We start from the raw sequence: 17739 nt of genomic DNA on the forward strand, positions 1-17739 counted from the left end.
GTGAGGTCTGGATTTTGTAGCCTTGCTTTTTGCCAGCTGTTCTCCCCAAAATTGCTTCTTACCATCCTTTTTTTTCCCCTGAAGGCTATCTATATTGGAAAAGTCCATATTCTTTAAACTGGATTTAAAAATTCCATGTCCAAGTAATTAAACTACATAAGTTGTTTGTCGCTGGAGGAATCCAGTTGCCCAGCACTCCAGGTACTGGTTCCTTGTAGTGGGCAGTGATGTGTTCACTGTGGTTTCTCCTTTCTGGGAGCCAAACCCTCCCTGGAATCATTCCAGCTCTCCCCTGCTGACATTGAGTATCTCACTGGAACCCTTGGGACCCACAACAGTTTGGTTGGCTGGTTGTCTTCCTTCTTTCCTTTGCCTAGAAGGTGGAGGAGCATTTGGATCACACTGTTTCATCCTACTCCATCTCTCCTGATGGTGTGGAACTTGGGATTTTCACTGGAGGCTCTGGAAGAGCCAGCAGTGGGTCAAGTCCTTGCACATAGGTCATGGGTGCATCCTCCTGTGGTTCCCAACCTCTGCTACCCTCAGGAGGAGCTGGGAGCTGGTGGTGCTGTCCAGGCACACGCCAAATAGACATGATGGACATCCTACAACTTTCTTTTGGTTTTCCTACTGGGATAACAGCACTACAGCTCTCAAGGCAAAGGCATGCTAGGAGTTGGACATCAGCTTCCAGCCTTGCGTGTCTCCTTGTGGCCAGAGACCTCTGAACCTCATACCACCACTGCATTTTCAGGCCCAGGTGTTTTTTTCCCTGGAAACCCCATCTGTGCTTGAAGAGCTCTATTATACTCCTCTATTGGGCATTGCTGAATGCTGGAGGGGCTGGTGGTGTCATCAGTCTGAAGTCATCATCCTCCTGGCCTCAGGAGAGCAGACCTGGAGGCAGCAATGCCAGAGCAAGGTCTCTGCCAAGAAGAGCATCATGGTGATGCCATTGGATTCCAGCATGGCTCACAGAGCCTGTTGCCATCTTCTCGGGGACTCTGTTTTGGGGAGTACCATGTGCAGGCTATGGGACAAGGTGCTCCCAAACACCTACACTGGTATCACTTGGGGTTCAGGGCTGTTTGTGGACACCTTGGTCCTCTTCCTGCTGGCATCTGGGCTGGTGACATCAACATCTCCTCGTGGAGAGGGATATCTGAAGCCGCCACCACCACTGGGAGTGACTTCAATAGATGCAGTGAGGTTTTGGGGTCTGTCACTAAAATATGTCATTGGTTTGGGGAAGATGGTTGTTTTTATGGCCCAAGCGATGGGAAATCTGAGACTTGTGTCATTTTGGGAACTACTCTCGTCTGGAGGGAGAAGAGTGCCGGCATCTTTTGCGATATGCTCACACAGCCTGAACAAGGAACTTCACTCCCAAAGGAGCTCCAGCCAGGAGAGGAGCACTTGCTTTCCAAAGTCATGGATTCTGCAGCAAATGCAGCCAAATAGCTTGGATTAAGTGGTGGGAAGGTATTTTCCACATCTCCTGACTCCCTGCTCCCAGGAAGTCTATGGAACTGAGTGGAAAGAGAGGTGGAGCATCCTCCTGTACAATACATAGAAATATATCCTTGGGTTTTACATCCCATGTGGCTGGGCAGGCCTGCCAGTGTTGCTTTCCTGCCTTCCTGCCTCCCTTTCCCTCCAGCTGCTGGCAGGCACAAAGCCAGGTTTGTTTCCTGCTCCTGCTGCTGTCAGGCCACAGGTGCCCAGCATGGGGGGGTCGCAGCCACCCCAACTGTCCCTGGAGCTCCCGCCAGTCCTCAGCAGAGCATTGACCAGGTGTTATCCAGCTGGCTTTGTTCCAGGATTTTGCTGGACAAAACCATTCCCTGAGCCCCATTGAGGTTGGGATTTGACATTAGCTTCTGGAGGTGGGTGATGTTTAAAGAGAGATGCTTGGAAGAGCTTGCCTGCCTCCCATGTCCTACACACCTCCAGGGCCTGAGCCAAGCTTGGCTATACTGGGATTTGCATCTTAATTAAACCCATGGATTTTTTTCTTCCAGGCTTGTTGTAGTCAAGTCCTCCTGCTCCCTTCTCCGAAGTGCCTGCTTCTGCAGGGCTTGTGAGCAGTTTTCCAGAGGTACGCTCCACCCCACTCTCCATTTATAGAAAGGAATTAAGAAGAAATGAGGGAGCATTACTAAGAGGATTTGCACTGCGACTTGCTCAATTTCTCCAAATAATTTGCAGTAGCTCTGGATTCTTTAACCAACACTTGCTTCCTTTTGGAAATGAAAAAAGTTGGAAGGCATTGTGCTGCTCCTGAGCTTGGCTCCACAAGCTTGGCTCTTTGCCTCCAAAGGGGAAATTTTGCATTCAGAGAGTGAGAACATAATCTGGGGAAGACTGGTGGGGAGTGAGGGTATGTGTGGCAGAGGGATGTGTGTGTCAGGGCTCAGAAAGCCTTGTCATCCCGACCCTTTTCCTCCATGCAGTTTTGGGCTTCTCTGTCTGGAGTCTGCAGACGTGTGCCCAGAGAGGTGACATGAGACCTGGTCCATGGGTCACCCCAGTGCAGAGCTGTTGATGGCTCTGCCCTGCTGTGGGATCTCCTTGTGAGAAGGACTGGGCTGGATCAGGGGTTGGGAATTCCCATGGGACATAGCTATTGTGGCCTGTCAAGCCGTGGGCAGTAGACCTTCCACAGGTTTCTGGGAATCCCCTTGGTATTGCAGAGGGAGGAAAAGACTATTGGAAAGATCCCATTGCTCAGGGATAGATAGTCCCAGACTGCTCCTCTCCCAAATGGCCTGTGCCTTTCCATGCACATTCGTCCCCCAAGTGGCACTTGGAAAGCTAACAGTGCTTGCAGTATTCCCAGCCCTTGCAGCCTCCCCAGCCCCAATGTCCTTCCCAGCTCTTGCAGCACCCATGGAGCCACTCCCCAGCCTGGCAGAGTCCCGTGCACAGCCCTGCCCCAGGTCCTGCTCCACTGAGCTCAGTCCCACATCCTGGCCCTGTGGCTCTGCAAGAGTGGCTGGATGGCAGTGTCCCCCTCACGCCTCTCCCTGTGCAGTGGACGCCTCTGGACTCTCCTGCCGCTTCCTACCTGGCCCGTTGCACAAGAGGATATTCCAGAGTTTCCTGTCCCAGCAGCAGGGTGGGGTGTGGAGCTGCCCCATGTCCCCAGTGTTCCCTGACTTGTTCATGAAACCAGAGCAGGGCCGGCTGTACTGCCCAGATGTGTTGTGGTGGGTCAGAAGTCACCCTCATAGGTTGGAAGCTCATAATTAAATAGAAGATTCCATCAACTCCAAGTGTGGGATGATGGTGGGAAGGGGCATCTCTGAGTTAGGATGAAAGACCCTCTATGGGGAAGGAGTCTGGGCTTGCTGTCCAGGCAGCCCCAAATTTCTCTCTGTTCTGACCCAATTTTGTGGCCAAATCACCCTCCCTGACCCCACTTGTCCCCTGGAGGTGACAGTTCCAGCCTTGGTCTCCTACTGCTGCTCCATGCTCTCCCCAGCTTATTGGTGTGGGTGCTGCCAGAGACACTGATGTGGCAATTTGGGCATGTCCCAAGTGGCTTTCGGGAGGGGGCCCCTGCCCTGCACTTCTGGGGATGCACTATGAGATTAGGGTGTCCGTGAGTACAGGAAAGTAAAATCCAGTTTTTCCTCAGAAACCTTTCTGCCTTCCTGACAGATGTGCATGCTTCAATGTGCTTCATGGAGTTGAGGAACTTTGGGATGGAAGTTCCAGCTGGTCCCTGCCTCGAACCAGGGGCTGCCAGCCCCTGCCACGCTCCCACTGTGTCTCTTCACTCTGGGAGGTCACTGGGCCTTCCTTGTTTGGAAAAAAGTGTCCTTGCTTTCCTGGGAAAAGCTGGCATGAAAGAGCAGTTAAAGTGGGAGTTTCTAGCTTTCCCAAGGATACAGCACTGCTTCCCTCCAGAGAGCACCCTGTTCTGGTCGTTCAAGGATGGCAGGAACAGCTTTGGGAGAGTGGTGCCTACATTTTGCCTCTGGCTGTGAGCTTCTACTCCCCAGCTCTGGCTTTGCATTTGGCTTGTTCCTTGTGGTCCAGAGCTCCATTCTGAGGCAGAATGTGCATTTAAATGCTGATCCTGGCACTCCTCACTGTGCTGGCTGGTTCATCACAACTGTCCTGAGAGTCTTGGGGGCTTTGGGGCTGCAGCCTGGGATTTTGGATGAGGACAAGCTGCCTGGAGCTAGATCCATGGCATGTGTCACAGATGGCTGTTGGGGTGCAGGCATCATGCTCCAAGCCTCTAGGACATGGGCATCCCTCACCAGACTGGCAGAGGCACCTTCCCAAGTACTTTTTTAATGCTGAATTTAATTTTATGGTTTTCCTGACAAGGGTCTATGGCTGCTGGGACAGGCAGAGCTGCAGAGATGACTCCCACTTTTGTCCTCATGTGCTGGGAATGTGTTGCCTCCATCCAGCCCCTCAGGAAGGGATGGATGGGTCTCTCCACTGCTTCTTTCAGCTCTCCTTAAAAAACCAAGCTGAGATCCAGGTTCTGCTCTGGGTACCTGGGATGGGCGTCTTCCAACTGGCAATTCGGGTCCCCTGACACCTCAAAATGAGCCTCTTGCATCTTGCTGATAACCTCCCATGTCATCTCCATGGTCCTTACTGGTCACCTCCATGGTCACCACCCAGAGCCAATAGGGATAGGGCTGCAAACACCACAGACCAGTGGCATCCCAGCAGCAGAACTGGCTCGTATTGGGACACACAGTTTCAGCAAAGGCAGTGCTTGGCTCTGGGCTGGGGGTGCAGGTGTGAATGGGGTCTCATCTGCCTCAGGCCATCATCATTCCCACTCCAGCTGGCACATATTTCGGTAGCAAAGGGACTTCCTGGGGGATTAGGGCTGTACTCCACCACATTTGGGGCTCCTGTGGGTCCCTCCAGCCCCACTCAGCACAGACTCACCTGGATCTGTAGAGATGAAGCCATGTGGGGCCACCTCAGAGAGGGCCAGGAGGCAGGGTTGCAGCAAGATTGTAGTGAGAAAGGCATTGAAATTAATCTCACAGCTTTAATTGGTTTATATCAGTTACGAGCTGCTTCTGGCAGTGCTGAGCCAGACAGTTCCTTCTCTTGACAGTGGGATGTCCACAGAGCAGGTGCCAAGGAAGCACTTGGTGATGTGGAAGCTTGGGGAATGGATGACCCTGAGCTGGCATCTTTGATCCATGAAGGATCAGAAATGGGGTAGAGTTAAAAATCTGCTTGGAAAATCTTCCAGTGGCTGCCACTGCCTTCCGTAGGATAAATACTGGCTGGCTGTGCCCAGGCTCCTCAGCATGGACTCCCCAAGGTCCTCAACACCTCTATGACAAGTCCTGCCTGTGGGTTCCACTCCTGTCTTTCTAATCCTGGAGCAGGCAGGACCTTGCTAGGCAGCCCTGGCACTGGTCTTGCCATCCCACTGCCTGATTTTTGGTGCTCCCCAAATTGTCCTCCTCCCCATTCAGCACCCCCAGAAGTGGGTAGGAGCTGCCAGCTGCTGCCCATGATCCAAGGGCAGGGGAAGAATTTGCCTTCCCTCTGCCTATCCCACCACTCTGAGGGCAGCAGAGGGTTTTTTGTGGGCACTGCTTTAATTACTTCATTATTATCCTGAGTAAATGAGTCCTGGCAGCAGCTGAACCTGGTGGATGCCAACTGCATCCCAGAAAGGCATCCGGGAAAGGTCATCATCCAGCTGGCACAAGCAAGGATTGGGGACCTGGATGGGACCCAGCCACTGCAGAGCCAGAGGGTCTCAGTGAGCAAGGGGAGAACCGTGAGGGAGCCTCAACTCTTCCCATCTCACCCCCCCCATCTCTTCTCTCTTGCAGACCGTCAGCATCAATAAGGCCATTAATGCGCAGGAAGTGGCTGTCAAGGAGAAACACGCCAGGAATATCCTTCTCAAAGCTGGCCGTGGGACAAGGAGTGTGGGAGCAGGGCTGGGGCTGCCTGGAAAAGGGGCAGCATCAAGAGGGTGTGAGGAGAAGTGCACAGAGTACTGGGGAGGCTGGGGGCTATTAACAACATTGGATTTTTTTCCAGTGTGGCATGGGGTCCCTGCTGCTGCTGTCACAGCCTTTGGATGTTGGTAGGTGCCCAGGCTGCTCCCAGCACTGCCAGAAGGCACACAGCAGTGTGGGTGCCCACAGCAGGCTGGGACACTGCCACCAAAAGTGGATCCCCGAGCATCCCAGCCAGGCACCTGGGAAGGCTCAGCAGAGGCACAGACCCAGCCTGCATGTGCCATAGTGCTCCCAGAGCAGGGCTGGAGGGGAGAAGGTGGCTTTTGCCACTTTGGGGACAGCATATACCTGGGCTGGGCATCATTTGCTTCCTGTGGTGGCCTGGGCCCGTTGGGCTTTGTGGGTGCAGCTGTCTTTTGGTGGCCATTCTCCATCACCAAAGGGTAGAGGAGTGCTTCCTTGACCACCAGCACCATGCATCCTGGGCACACACCATGAGAAAGGAGCACAGACCTTCTGGTCAGTGGTGAACCGGCTGCCGCTGTCCGGCAATGCCGTGCTCTGCTGGAAGTTCTGCCATGTCTTCCACAAGCTCCTTCGGGATGGACATTCCAATGTGAGTGCACAAAGCTCAGCTTGGGGCCAAATCCTTTCCCCTGCAGGGCTGCACCGGGTGGTGGGAGACGCTGAAGGGTCAGTGTCATTCTGGCGAGTCAGTCCTGTGGTGGGTACTGGAGTTCTCTCAGAGAGTCATTTGCCTCCTAGAGGTAGGGGTAGGGCCTGGAGCTGGAACCCTCCTGGAGGGGTTGGTGTCAATCCTATGTGGACACCAGTGCTGGAGCTCTCCCAAAGGCTCAGTGCCCTCCTGCAGGTCAATGCTGAGTGCCAGAGCTCTCCGGGTGCTGCCCTGCCCAAAACCCTGTGTGCCTCAAGCCCCAGTGCCAGCAGCAGTGCCAGTCCCAGAGGAGACTGCTCAGCACCAGGATATGACATTGGTGCAGGAGCCGTTAGCAAGGATCCTCCTTGGGGAAGCGGAGGCACCCAAGGCTGGCAGTGGCAATAAAGGGTTGGGGATGCATCAAGACCTCTCCTTTGTTACCCAGTTCCTGGTTTCAAGTATGGAACACTGTGTCCTGATGCTCTGCCTACTGATTGTCACCATCATTCCTCCAGGTCTTGAAAGACTCCATGCGATACAAGAATGAGCTGAGCGACATGAGCAGGATGTGGGTAAGTGACCAACCCTGCCAGCCGTGGAGAGAGACCCCGGGGGTGCCTTGGCCAGGCTGGCGGGGGGTGTAGCCTTGTGGGGTTCCCTCTCCCAGGAAGCAGAGCACAGCCAACCTGTGGCTGACCTGTGGCTGTTGTCACCTACCTGGGCTGGGTTTCAGTTGCATTCTGCGTTCCCTTCCACAAAAATCAAATGCCTCCTTCCTACTTCATGGCAAAATCCAGTAAAAACTCTGCTCTGACAGTCAAATGAAGCATTGAAACTTGCAGAGAAGGTGATGAGAAGGTCTGACCAAATCTCTTCAGTACAGCCAGCCTGCATCCAGGTGCCAGCGAGGAGGGTTTGGCTGTGGTTTTGGGGAGATAAGGGAGGGGTCAATCATTCTGCAGCAGAAAAAGGCTTTTCCACAGCCTGCCCTGGATCTCAGCAGCTTTTTGGGGTCCCCACAGGGCCACCTGAGCGAGGGCTATGGTCAGCTCTGCAGCATCTACCTCAAACTGCTGAGAACCAAGATGGAATTTCACACCAAGGTAAGTACCCGCTGTCCCCAGGGCTACAGCAAGGGGGTGGGCACTGGGGTGGCAGCAAGGGACCAGCATGGCCATCCTGCTGCTTCCATTAAATATTCCCAAAGCTGCCAGTGGCCATCAAAAATGGCACAAGGGCCAATGCTTTGGGGGTGTCAGGATTCCTGGTGGCTCAGGACTCCTTGGGCTGGGCTGGGAGTTGGTGGGCTACAAGTAGTAGGAGACACACATACCCCTTTCTCCCCAGCTATCCTCTGTCGCTATAGGACACAGAATGATTCACATGGACACGGTTTAATGTATTATAGGGAAAAGGATGATTTTATTTTTGTGACTCCAGTATTTATAGATTCTTGACAATGACCAGGGATTGGATAGTTAGGTTACTACCTTCCCAATCACACTGGTCATGTGAAACATCCATCAAAAGACATTTCTAGGAAAGAATGTATAAACATCTATGTTTATAGTTATTTTCCTGGGAAAATGGCTAGTAACTATGAAAACAAGATCAGAAGGTCTAAGTTTCAGGGAGACAATCCTCAATGGGAAAACAGGGAAAAACTGCTGAAAAGAGGTGTTTTCTGTGCCTATCACCCTGTTTCGGAAGTGTGATGCAACCTTTCCCAATATGCCTGGGCAGGAACCCCCTGGCACAGATATCACTCCATCCTGTCCAGCTCTCTGCTGGAAGTCCTATCGCCTCCCTGCTTGGCAGGTTTCTCAACCCAGGAAGAATCTTTCTTGCTGGGAAGAGAACAGATGCTATGGATTAGGGATGCTGTGGTCACCCAGGGTTCAGAGACCCTGTGCTACCTCCCTTTTTCCCCATATCACTCCCCTGGTTCATCCAAGAGCTGACTTTGAGGCTGCTGGATCACTGCCCTGGTGCTCCCGGAGCTGTGGCCAGACCAGGAGATCTTCTGGACCCCTTTCCTGACTCCTGTTTTCCCACAGAATCCCCGATTCCCTGGAAATCTGCAGATGTCCGACCGGCAGCTTGATGAGGCTGGGGAGAATGATGTCAATAACTTGTGAGTGTGGGGCAGGGGAAGGTCAGGGAGAGAGTGGGTGCAGGTGGGTGGCACAGTCTGCCCAACCCCACCAGCCACATGACCAAGCAGGGACAGGACCATTCCTCATGGGTGGCCTTGGGGACAGTTCCCAACCATCCTCAACCCTGTTTCCTAGTTTTCAGCTGACGGTGGAGATGTTTGATTACCTGGAGTGTGAGCTGAACCTCTTCCAGACAGGTAAAGCCCTGCATTACTCTGTAACATGGTGGAGTGAGAGATCTGCTGCTGTCCAGCCCCTTTGTGGGGCTGATCTGAGTTGGAGGAGGCTCTGACAGGATGTTGGCTGAGGGCACCACAGCTCAGCTCTTATATGGGCATGTCACCTGAATTATGGTTCAACAAGGCAAAGTGAAGGTGCTGCACCTGGGTCAGGGCAATCTCTGGTATCAATCCAGACTGGAGGATGAAGGGATGGAGAGCAGCCCTGCTGGGGAGGACTTGGGGATGCTGGAGAATGAGGAGTTCAACATGCCCCAGCCATGTATGCTCCAAAACCCCGTGTGCCCTGGGCTGATCCCCTAGTGTGGGCAGCAGGTAAGGGGGTGATTCTTCCCCTCTGCCCCACTTAGGTCAGAGCCCACCTGCAGAGCTGCCTCCAGCCCCGGTGTCCCAGCACAGGAAGGACATGGGGCTATTGGAGCCAGTCCAGAAGAGGCCACAGAGGTGCTCTGAGGACTGGAGCCCCTCTGCTCTGCACACAGGCTGGGAGAGCTGGGGCTGTTCAGCTGGAAAACAGAAGGCTCTAGGAAGACCTTAGAGCCCCTTCCAGGGCCTAAAGGGGCTCCAGGAGCACCAGAAAGGGACTTGGAACAAGGAATGGAGTGACAGGACAAGGGGGAATGGCTTCCCACTGCCAGAGGGTGGGGTTAGGTGGGAAATTGGGAAGAAATTCTTGTCTGTGAGGGTGGTGAGGCCCTGGCACAGGGTGCCCAGAAGAGCTGTGGCTGCCCCATCCTTGTGTCCAAGGCCAGGTTGGATAGAGCTTGGAGTGCCCTAGTCTAGTGGAAGGTATTGGAATGAGATGGTGTTCAGCTGCTCCAAGCTGATTTTGGAGCATCTTCCCTCTGGCACACCCAGCACACTCCAGTGGCCAGTGAGACAACAGTGACAGACAGGGGTTGCATGTCAGCTCTGCCCAGGGACACAGCTGGGGCTCAGTCCTGGTTGGAGGCTTATGGTGCCAGGCTGGAGTGTTCCCAGGCCTGGGTGGGAGACCTGGGTGGGAATTTCCCCTCCCGCTGAGCTCACAAACAGCTGCAGAGCAGCTCCAAGGGCCAGTGGGTATCTTGTTCTGGGTGACAACTGTGGATTTGGCAGACACCCTCTGATGCTGCCAGTGCTGCTGGATCTGATCCTACACTCCTTCCCTGCAGTGTTCAGCTCCCTGGACATGTCACGCTCAGTGTCAGTGACAGCAGCAGGGCAGTGCCGTCTGGCCCCACTCATCCAGGTGATTCTGGACTGCAGCCACCTCTACGACTACACCGTCAAGCTGCTCTTCAAGCTCCACTCCTGTGAGTGTCCCCAGTACCACTGCCTTTGATGGGGGGGACACACAGGGAGGCACTGGGGCCACCACCCTGCTCAGCCTGGACTGTTCACTACCACCTCTTCTCCAGCCTCTTTTGGGGAGTGGAGTCACCATGGAAAGGAGGTGCAAGACCCATATCCTTCAGGATTTGGAATTGTGGCAGCCAGGAGCCCACACTTCCCTCTGCCCTGGGAGGTGTAGGGTGGGGTCCCCTCCTGCAGCGGGACACTGCCTGGTGTATTTGGATCCCCAGAGGAGGGTGGACATCTCTGGGAAAGAGGCATCTCCACATGGCTGTGCTGATGGGTTGTTCCCTGATCCATGAAGACACCCGCTGACATTTCTATTTGCTGCTTCTTCCAGGTCTACCGGCAGAAACACTGCAGGGCCACCGAGATCGTTTCCTGGAGCAGTTCCGAAAGTAAGTGCCCAGACCCGGAGCATTGGTGCACTGGGAGTGCTCGCAAGGCACTGTGATTAAAAATGAGTGAGCAGGGACGTGCTGTGGTACATGGTTATTTAGAGTAACCAAAACAAAAACTGGCCACCAAGAGCAGGGAGGGGATGTCATGGTGTCAGGGGAGGATGCCATGGTGCTGAGGGACAGCTTGATTCAAGGTCACAAACTGCAAAGAGCAGATAGCAGGGGTGGTTGTGCACAGGGACTAACCTTGGGACAGGGATCAACAGTGCCAAGATCCTGACTGAGATGTTCAGGTGACTGGGAGAGGTGGAAGCTAGGAGTGGTCTGGCTGGGCACTGTCCCTTCTCCCCAAAACTGTAAGTCCTGGAGGGAGGTACCCTATTTCTGGGGAAGATGCTCCTGCAGAAACTGAAGGTGAGGGTTTTGGCTCCCCTGGGAGGTCAAGCCCCACTGCTCCTGAAAACTTTGGGTAGGCAGGAAGTGGTTTAGGTTCGAAGGGACCTTTGAAGATCATCAGGTACAATCCTCTGCCATGTTCAGGGATACCTTCCACTAGACTGGGTTGCTCAAGTTCCAGGTCCTGCTCCCTGCCCAACTCTCCAGCAGTGGAAGGACTTCTAGGACCTGCCCTGAGTTTGGTGGCAGAACAAAACACCTTCCCCTCCAGAGCAGTACAGTGACCAGGTGACACCCCCTGGGAGCAGGCAAGGGGTTGTCCAGGTTGGACAAAAGCCATCCCTAACTACTCCCTGCCCCTTGCAGGCTCAAGGACCTTTTCTACCGCTCCAGCAACCTGCAGTACTTCAAGCGGCTGATTCAGATTCCACAGCTGCCAGAGGTGAGACCCTGCAGTCCCCATGTTCCCTGTCCCTGTGCCCAGGGGAAGCAGTGGGGGCACTGGCAAAAGGCCCAAAAAAGCCTCTTGCTGCCTTGCCCAGCTTCTTAGGTCTGGTGGCAGCATGGGGCTCTTGGGCCTTGAGGATCATTCTTTTATCCCTCACTGGGTGGCATCCAACTGGATGGAGCTGCCCTCTGACTAGAAGCTGGGATCCCCTCTCTCGCTGATCCGTAGCCCTTGTTGAGACCCAGCCCTGTGGGTCCTGGTTCCATTCCTGTGGGTCCTGGTTCCATTCTCATAGGTCAAGGCATGGCCAGCTCAGCTCTAGGGCAGGGTTTCAACCAACTGTGCCTTTAGCCCAGCAGCAGTGCCAGTCCTTCCCCCTCAGCCCTGCTCCCCTCCCTCCCCAGAGCCCTCCCAATTTCCTGCGTGCCTCTGCACTGTCAGAGCACATCAGCCCTGTGGTGGTGATCCCCGCCGAGGCGTCCTCGCCTGACAGCGAGCCCATCACCGACCTGGTGGAGATGGATGCAGCCTCACAGGTGAGGATGGTGGAGCTCTCTGGCTCTGAATCTGGGGTTATTTCTCCAAATCTGTGGTGCAGTGAGGGCTGAGACAGTGGGTAAGGCCTTGGGAACTGGAGAGAGATGGGTTGGTGCTGGGTGCCCCATCCAGGTGCTGGATGTCCCATCTGGGTCCTGTGTATCCAGTCTGGATGCTGAGTGTCCTGCCTGGGTGCTGTTAGGGTTGAACTAGCCTGGAATTCTCCCAGTGCTGCTCAGTGGTGTGATGGGCAGGGAGAGGCTTGGCTTCAAGCATTGCCATGGAGACCTTTAGATCTTCACCCTCCTCTCCACCCAAGGGTTGTCCTCAGGCATTGACTGGGGAGGGGAAGGAGCATGCAGTGATGTGGCTTTGGGGATCTTCTTCCCCTAGGAGTTAGGTGGGGATGGGCCACAGATGCTCCATGGAATCAAGTTCATCACATTCAGTGTTCTGGAAGCAGGGGTGGAACCAGCCCTAGTGTCCAGGCAGCTCATAGGCTGGCTTGGCAGTGACACTGGGGACATGGAGGGACAAGAGCTACCAAGTGGTGGTGGGGTCATTCCAAGTCTGTCCTGCTCTTCTCACAGAGCCTGTTTGATAACAAGTTTGATGACATCTTTGGCAGCTCCTTCAGCTGCGACCCTTTCAACTTCGACAGCCAGAATGGGATGACCAAGGATGACAAGTAAGTAATCCTGACGATTACTGATGCTGTAGAATGGCCAAGATTGTATTGGGAACTCCCTGCCTGGAATAGCATCACAGCCATGGTGACACAGAGGGCACCTCCCCTTCCAGGCTGTGTCCCTGTGGCACTGAGGGTGTACTCCACATCTCTCCTTCCCAGGGACCGGCTAATTGAGCAGCTTTATGGGGAGATCACAGCCCTCAAGGAGGAGCTGGAGAACTTCAAGGCTGAGGTGGGTGACAGGCAGGTGGGCAGGATGAGACCCACTGGAAATGTCGGGTAGGCTGGTGGGTGTGTCCCTGGTTGGACAAGACAGTGACCCCATCTCTGTCCTGCCCTCTTCCCAGTGGCTTCCCCCATACTGGGGGTCCCTAGGTGTGCCAGGAGGCTGCATCCCTTTTGGGGGGTGGGCTCAGCTCCACTGCCCAGCATCCTTGTGCTTTGCCCAGATGCACTTGGGGGCCTGCAGGGGGGCGTTTGTGGACAGTACCGGTGGGCATTGGATGGTCCCAGCAGGCAGTGATAGCACCATCAGTCCCCACCTGTCCCTGCAGAGCGCACGGGGTGCGGTGCAGCTGCGTGGTCGTGCCAGTGAGCTGGAGGCCGAGCTGGCTGAGCAGCAGCACCTGAAGCAGCAGGCACAGGACGAGAGTGAGTTCCTGCGTGCAGAGCTGGAGGAGCTGAAGAAGCAGCGGGAGGACACGGAGAAGGCTCAGCGGAGCCTGACAGAAATAGAGAGTGAGCAGGGAGTGCCAGCATTGGCATAGGGTGGGGGTGAGCCCCGGGCAGGGAGTCCTGGGTGCTCAGCTCTCTGTCCCTGCATGCATGGCAGGACGGGCACAGGCCAACGAGCAGCGGTACAGCAAACTGAAGGAGAAATACAGTGAGCTGGTGCAGAACCATGCTGACCTGCTGCGCAAGGTGGGCTCCCCAAACCACCCCCAGCATCCCCTCTCCCAGCCATACCCCCTGATACTGGGGCTGCTCAGCTCATTCTCTGACTCTTCCAGAACGCAGAGGTGACCAAACAGATTACAGTGGCCAGGCAGGCCCAGGGGGATGTGGAGCGGGAGAAGAAGGAGCTAGAGGACTCCTTCCAGCGGGTGAGCGAGCAGGCACAGAGGAAGGTGAGTAGGAATGGGGGGACACACCGGGGATGGGCAGGGACTCCCCATGGGGCATCAGTGCTCCCAACCTCTCCCCTTGCTGCAGTCTCAGGAGCAGGCAGAGGTGCTGGAGACACTGAAGCGGGAGCTGGCAGCCAGCAGACAGGAGCTGCAGGTCCTCCAGGGCACACTGGAGTCCAGCACACAGGTGAGAGTACATGGGGGGTGCTTAGCACCTCTTTGGGCTGGGTAGCCAGGCCTTAACCATTCAAGAGGTGATACCCACCAAAATCAGCTCCTTGTCACCTTCTTTGCCAAATCTGAGTGTGATAGAATGTGGAGCAGTGGGCTCCAGCAGCAGGGATCATGGAATAAAATGCCTGGAAGAACAGGGTCAGTCAGCAGCTCTGCCTGCTGTAAGTCCAGGTAGCAGTGTGGCACTACACTGCAAGATGTGCCAGAGGGTATCCCATGCCCACAGAGCTGGGGAGGACAGCAAGGATGCCTGGGCTCGTTGTGGGAGGCAGAAGCTGGCAGGAAAATGCAGTGACCCATCTATGAGGTAGGCAGACTCAGCAGCAGGATGGGGATGGAGTAGAAGCACCACCCTGCATCCACTCCTCCATCAGGATGGTGACAGTCACGATAAAAAAGCATTTTCACTGATGAAAATGAAAAGACTCCCCAGGAGCCTCAATTGTCACTAGATAAGATTATCAGTGCTGCTCGGTGCAGGCCATGGTGCACTCAGCAGGGACAGTCCGGGTGGCCCAAGCCTGGACCAAGAATGAGTCCCCAAACTGGAGGGTTCACCCTTGGCACAGTCCCAACTGCCGTTCCATGGCCCCCCCAGGCAGGAGCAGAGCAGAACACTCAGATTGCCAGACTGGAGCAGGAGAGGGACAGGCTGAGCCAAGCAGCAGAGCAGCACAGGGACGAGATGGCAGCTCTGCAGACTGAGCTACGTCAGCTGCGGGACACGCTCAGCCGCAAGCAGGAGAGCAGCAGGACAGAGCTGGAGGTGCTACAGGCCCAGCTGAGAGACAAGGTACCATGAGGGTCCTGCCATCCCCATTCTGGCCAGACCAGAGGGATTAGGATGGACCGGGTGCAGGGAGTGCTGGGTGGCCCAGCAGGGGCTCTGAGCCCGACTCTGGCCCAGCAGGAGAGCACAGAGTGGGCACTGCAGCAGCGCCTGGCCAAGGAGCAGCTGTCCCTGCTGCAGGGCACCATGCTGGAGGCCAAGCGCATGGTGCAGGACGCCCTGGCTCGCATGGAGGATCCTGCTCACATCAGCTGCACCGGCTCAGCAGGTGATGCCCTTGCTGTTCCCCAACCTGGCATTATCCCAGCCTGCCTGCTCCCTGTGGTCCTGGCTGAGCCCTGCCTACTGTCTGCCTTCAGATTGCCTCCTGTCCCAGACACTGGCAGCCTCTGAGTGCACAGAGCGCCTGCGGGACGCACACAGCAAGTACCTTTCGGATGGCGCAGGTGAGAGGTGGCAGCCCCAGGCACTGGGCACAGGGGCAGCCCTGGCATTCAGGGCGGGTGGGCATCACAGTGGGGGCTGAAGCCTGTGCCTGCTGTCCTGCTGCAGCCGTGGGCTCCCTGCTGCCTTGCCTGGCCCTCTTCGCCCACCTGGTCAGCAACACCCTCCTGCAGGGCAGTGCGACCTCCCATGTGGCCCCTGTGGAGCCTGCAGACCGTGAGTGCTGCCCCAGGCCAGGGGTTGGGTGGGTGGGACCCATCCTGGGCAGGGGTCAGAATGGGAAGAGGATCAGGGTGAGCATGAGTTGGGGTGGGTAGGGGTCAGGGTGGGCAAGGGCTGGAGTGGGCAGGGAACTCAGTGGGCAGAGAATCAGCGTGAGTAGGGGCTGGGGTGAGCAGATGTTGGGGTGGGAAGGTGCCAGGGCAAAGAGGATGCTGGGATGAGTGGTGGCCAGGGTGCACAGGGGTCATGGCAGGATGCAGGGATAAGGTGGGTAGGATTCTGGGATAAGTAGGATGCTGAAGTGGGCAGACACCAGGACAGGCAGAGGCCAGCACGGGCAAGATGCTGCAGTGGATAGGAACCAGACATCTCGCCATGTGACACCTCAGCCCCCTTTGCTGCCCATGCAGGTCTGCTGGAGCTGTGCAAGCGGTGTGGCAGTGAGGCTGTGAGCTACCTCAGCGCCCTGCAAGACCCAGGGACGGTGGCAAGTGCTGACTGCACCCTGGTGACAGCCTGCCTGGGCCAGATCAGCGCCATTGGGGAGGTGGGTTGCCCAGGAGGGCTAGATGGGATCAGGCCATGGCAGGCACCATCAGAGGGACTGTAGTGCTCCTGGACTGTCCCTTTCATCCCATCCTGTCTTCAGGAGCTGCATCCCAGAGGTCTGGATGTCAAGCAGGAGGAGCTGGGTGACCTAGTGGACAAGGAGATGGCAGCGACAGCCACAGCCATCGAAACAGCATCTGCCCGTATTGAGGTGGGGGTCACCATGAGCAGAGCGGTGCCCACAGGCACCACGCCAGGGGCCTGCTGGGACCACTGCAGAGGCCAAAGAGGCACATTGGGCTCAGTGCAGCTTCTCTCCCCTCAAACAGGAGATGCTGAGCAAGGCACGGGCTGGTGACACTGGAGTCAAACTGGAAGTTAATGAGAGGTGAGTGGTGATTGGAGCACTGGACAGAGCCAGGCAGGCAGGATGGGGGCAGGTGCTGTAGGCAGGGTAGCTGCTCCACAGGTGGGGCTCAGTGGCATTTGTCTCACAGGATCCTGGGCTCCTGCACAGGCCTCATGCAGGCCATCCATGTCCTGGTCCTGGCCTCCAAGGACCTCCAGAGAGAGATTGTCGAGAGTGGACGGGTGAGCTGGGAGCAGGGGTGGGAGCAAGGGGGCAGGCAGGGATGAAGACAGGGGTGCTTATCCAGCTGAGGGGCATTGTGCACTTCCTGGGACATGCTGCTCCAACCCTTGTCCCGCTCGGAGTTCCCCACCAGCTGCCAGGAGCTCCTTTCCACCCCCAGGGGCTCATCTTGGTTTCTGGGGTGTCATGGTGATCCCTGATCTCCCTTCCCACACAGGGGACCCCACAACCCTCAAGTTCAGTGTGTCCCCACCTCCAGCACACATCCTGAATGACACCCTGACCTCCTCCTTTCCCCGCAGAGCAGGGGCCCGGTAGTTAATTGTGCCTTTTCCAACGGCAGGGTGCAGCATCCCCCAAGGAGTTCTATGCCAAGAATTCACGCTGGACCGAGGGTCTCATCTCTGCCTCCAAGGCAGTGGGCTGGGGTGCCACTGTCATGGTGTAAGTGCCACTGTCACCAGAGTGCGGAGAGGATGTCAGAGTCCTGCCATCACCACGGGGAGGGGACATAGTGGCGGGATAATGCTCCAGCTCCTCTCTGCTCTCCTACAGTGATGCTGCTGACCTGGTAGTGCAAGGCAAGGGGACATTTGAGGAGCTGATGGTCTGTTCCCGGGAGATTGCGGCCAGCACCGCGCAGCTGGTGGCAGCCTCCAAGGTAGGAGCAAGGCTGCTACCCTGCCTATGCTTCAGGGTGATGCTGGGGCACCATGTGGTCACCCCAAATCATGGGGCTGGTCTTCTGCTTGCCTGATGGAGTGTGACCCCCCTCCTCACTGTCCTGGCAGGTGAAGGCAGACAAAGACAGCGCCAACCTCTGCAAGCTCCAACAAGCCTCCCGAGGCGTCAACCAGGCCACAGCCAGCGTGGTGGCCTCCACCAAGGCTGGGAAGTCTCAGGTGGAGGAGAAAGGTAAATGTTGGTCTGCAGGGATCTTAGAATCATATA

General features: G+C 56.0%; 1 protein-coding gene across 3 annotated transcripts in view; it reads left to right on the forward strand.

Moving 5' to 3' along the window:
- Positions 1 to 17739, forward strand: part of HIP1 (huntingtin interacting protein 1) — a 33463-nt gene that overhangs the window by 12395 nt on the left and 3329 nt on the right. For 2 of the 3 annotated variants that reach the window (XM_058854726.1, XM_058854728.1), the window contains exons 2-28: positions 5835 to 5898; positions 6443 to 6585; positions 7143 to 7199; positions 7650 to 7730; positions 8685 to 8761; positions 8919 to 8980; positions 10177 to 10317; positions 10698 to 10755; positions 11521 to 11596; positions 12007 to 12138; positions 12730 to 12827; positions 12990 to 13062; positions 13385 to 13568; positions 13663 to 13751; positions 13841 to 13957; positions 14043 to 14144; positions 14790 to 14984; positions 15102 to 15249; positions 15341 to 15427; positions 15510 to 15641; positions 16058 to 16194; positions 16297 to 16407; positions 16526 to 16584; positions 16694 to 16787; positions 17132 to 17232; positions 17344 to 17449; positions 17580 to 17703. In XM_058854726.1, coding sequence (XP_058710709.1) covers positions 5835 to 5898; positions 6443 to 6585; positions 7143 to 7199; positions 7650 to 7730; positions 8685 to 8761; positions 8919 to 8980; positions 10177 to 10317; positions 10698 to 10755; positions 11521 to 11596; positions 12007 to 12138; positions 12730 to 12827; positions 12990 to 13062; positions 13385 to 13568; positions 13663 to 13751; positions 13841 to 13957; positions 14043 to 14144; positions 14790 to 14984; positions 15102 to 15249; positions 15341 to 15427; positions 15510 to 15641; positions 16058 to 16194; positions 16297 to 16407; positions 16526 to 16584; positions 16694 to 16787; positions 17132 to 17232; positions 17344 to 17449; positions 17580 to 17703 — 2848 coding nt within the window. The remainder of the gene's footprint in view (positions 1 to 5834; positions 5899 to 6442; positions 6586 to 7142; positions 7200 to 7649; positions 7731 to 8684; positions 8762 to 8918; positions 8981 to 10176; positions 10318 to 10697; positions 10756 to 11520; positions 11597 to 12006; positions 12139 to 12729; positions 12828 to 12989; positions 13063 to 13384; positions 13569 to 13662; positions 13752 to 13840; positions 13958 to 14042; positions 14145 to 14789; positions 14985 to 15101; positions 15250 to 15340; positions 15428 to 15509; positions 15642 to 16057; positions 16195 to 16296; positions 16408 to 16525; positions 16585 to 16693; positions 16788 to 17131; positions 17233 to 17343; positions 17450 to 17579; positions 17704 to 17739) is intronic. The other variant, XM_058854727.1, reaches the window with a different exon arrangement.

Source organism: Poecile atricapillus, chromosome 21 (assembly GCF_030490865.1).
Source record: "Poecile atricapillus isolate bPoeAtr1 chromosome 21, bPoeAtr1.hap1, whole genome shotgun sequence".
In the NCBI taxonomy this organism is placed as follows: domain Eukaryota; kingdom Metazoa; phylum Chordata; class Aves; order Passeriformes; family Paridae; genus Poecile; species Poecile atricapillus.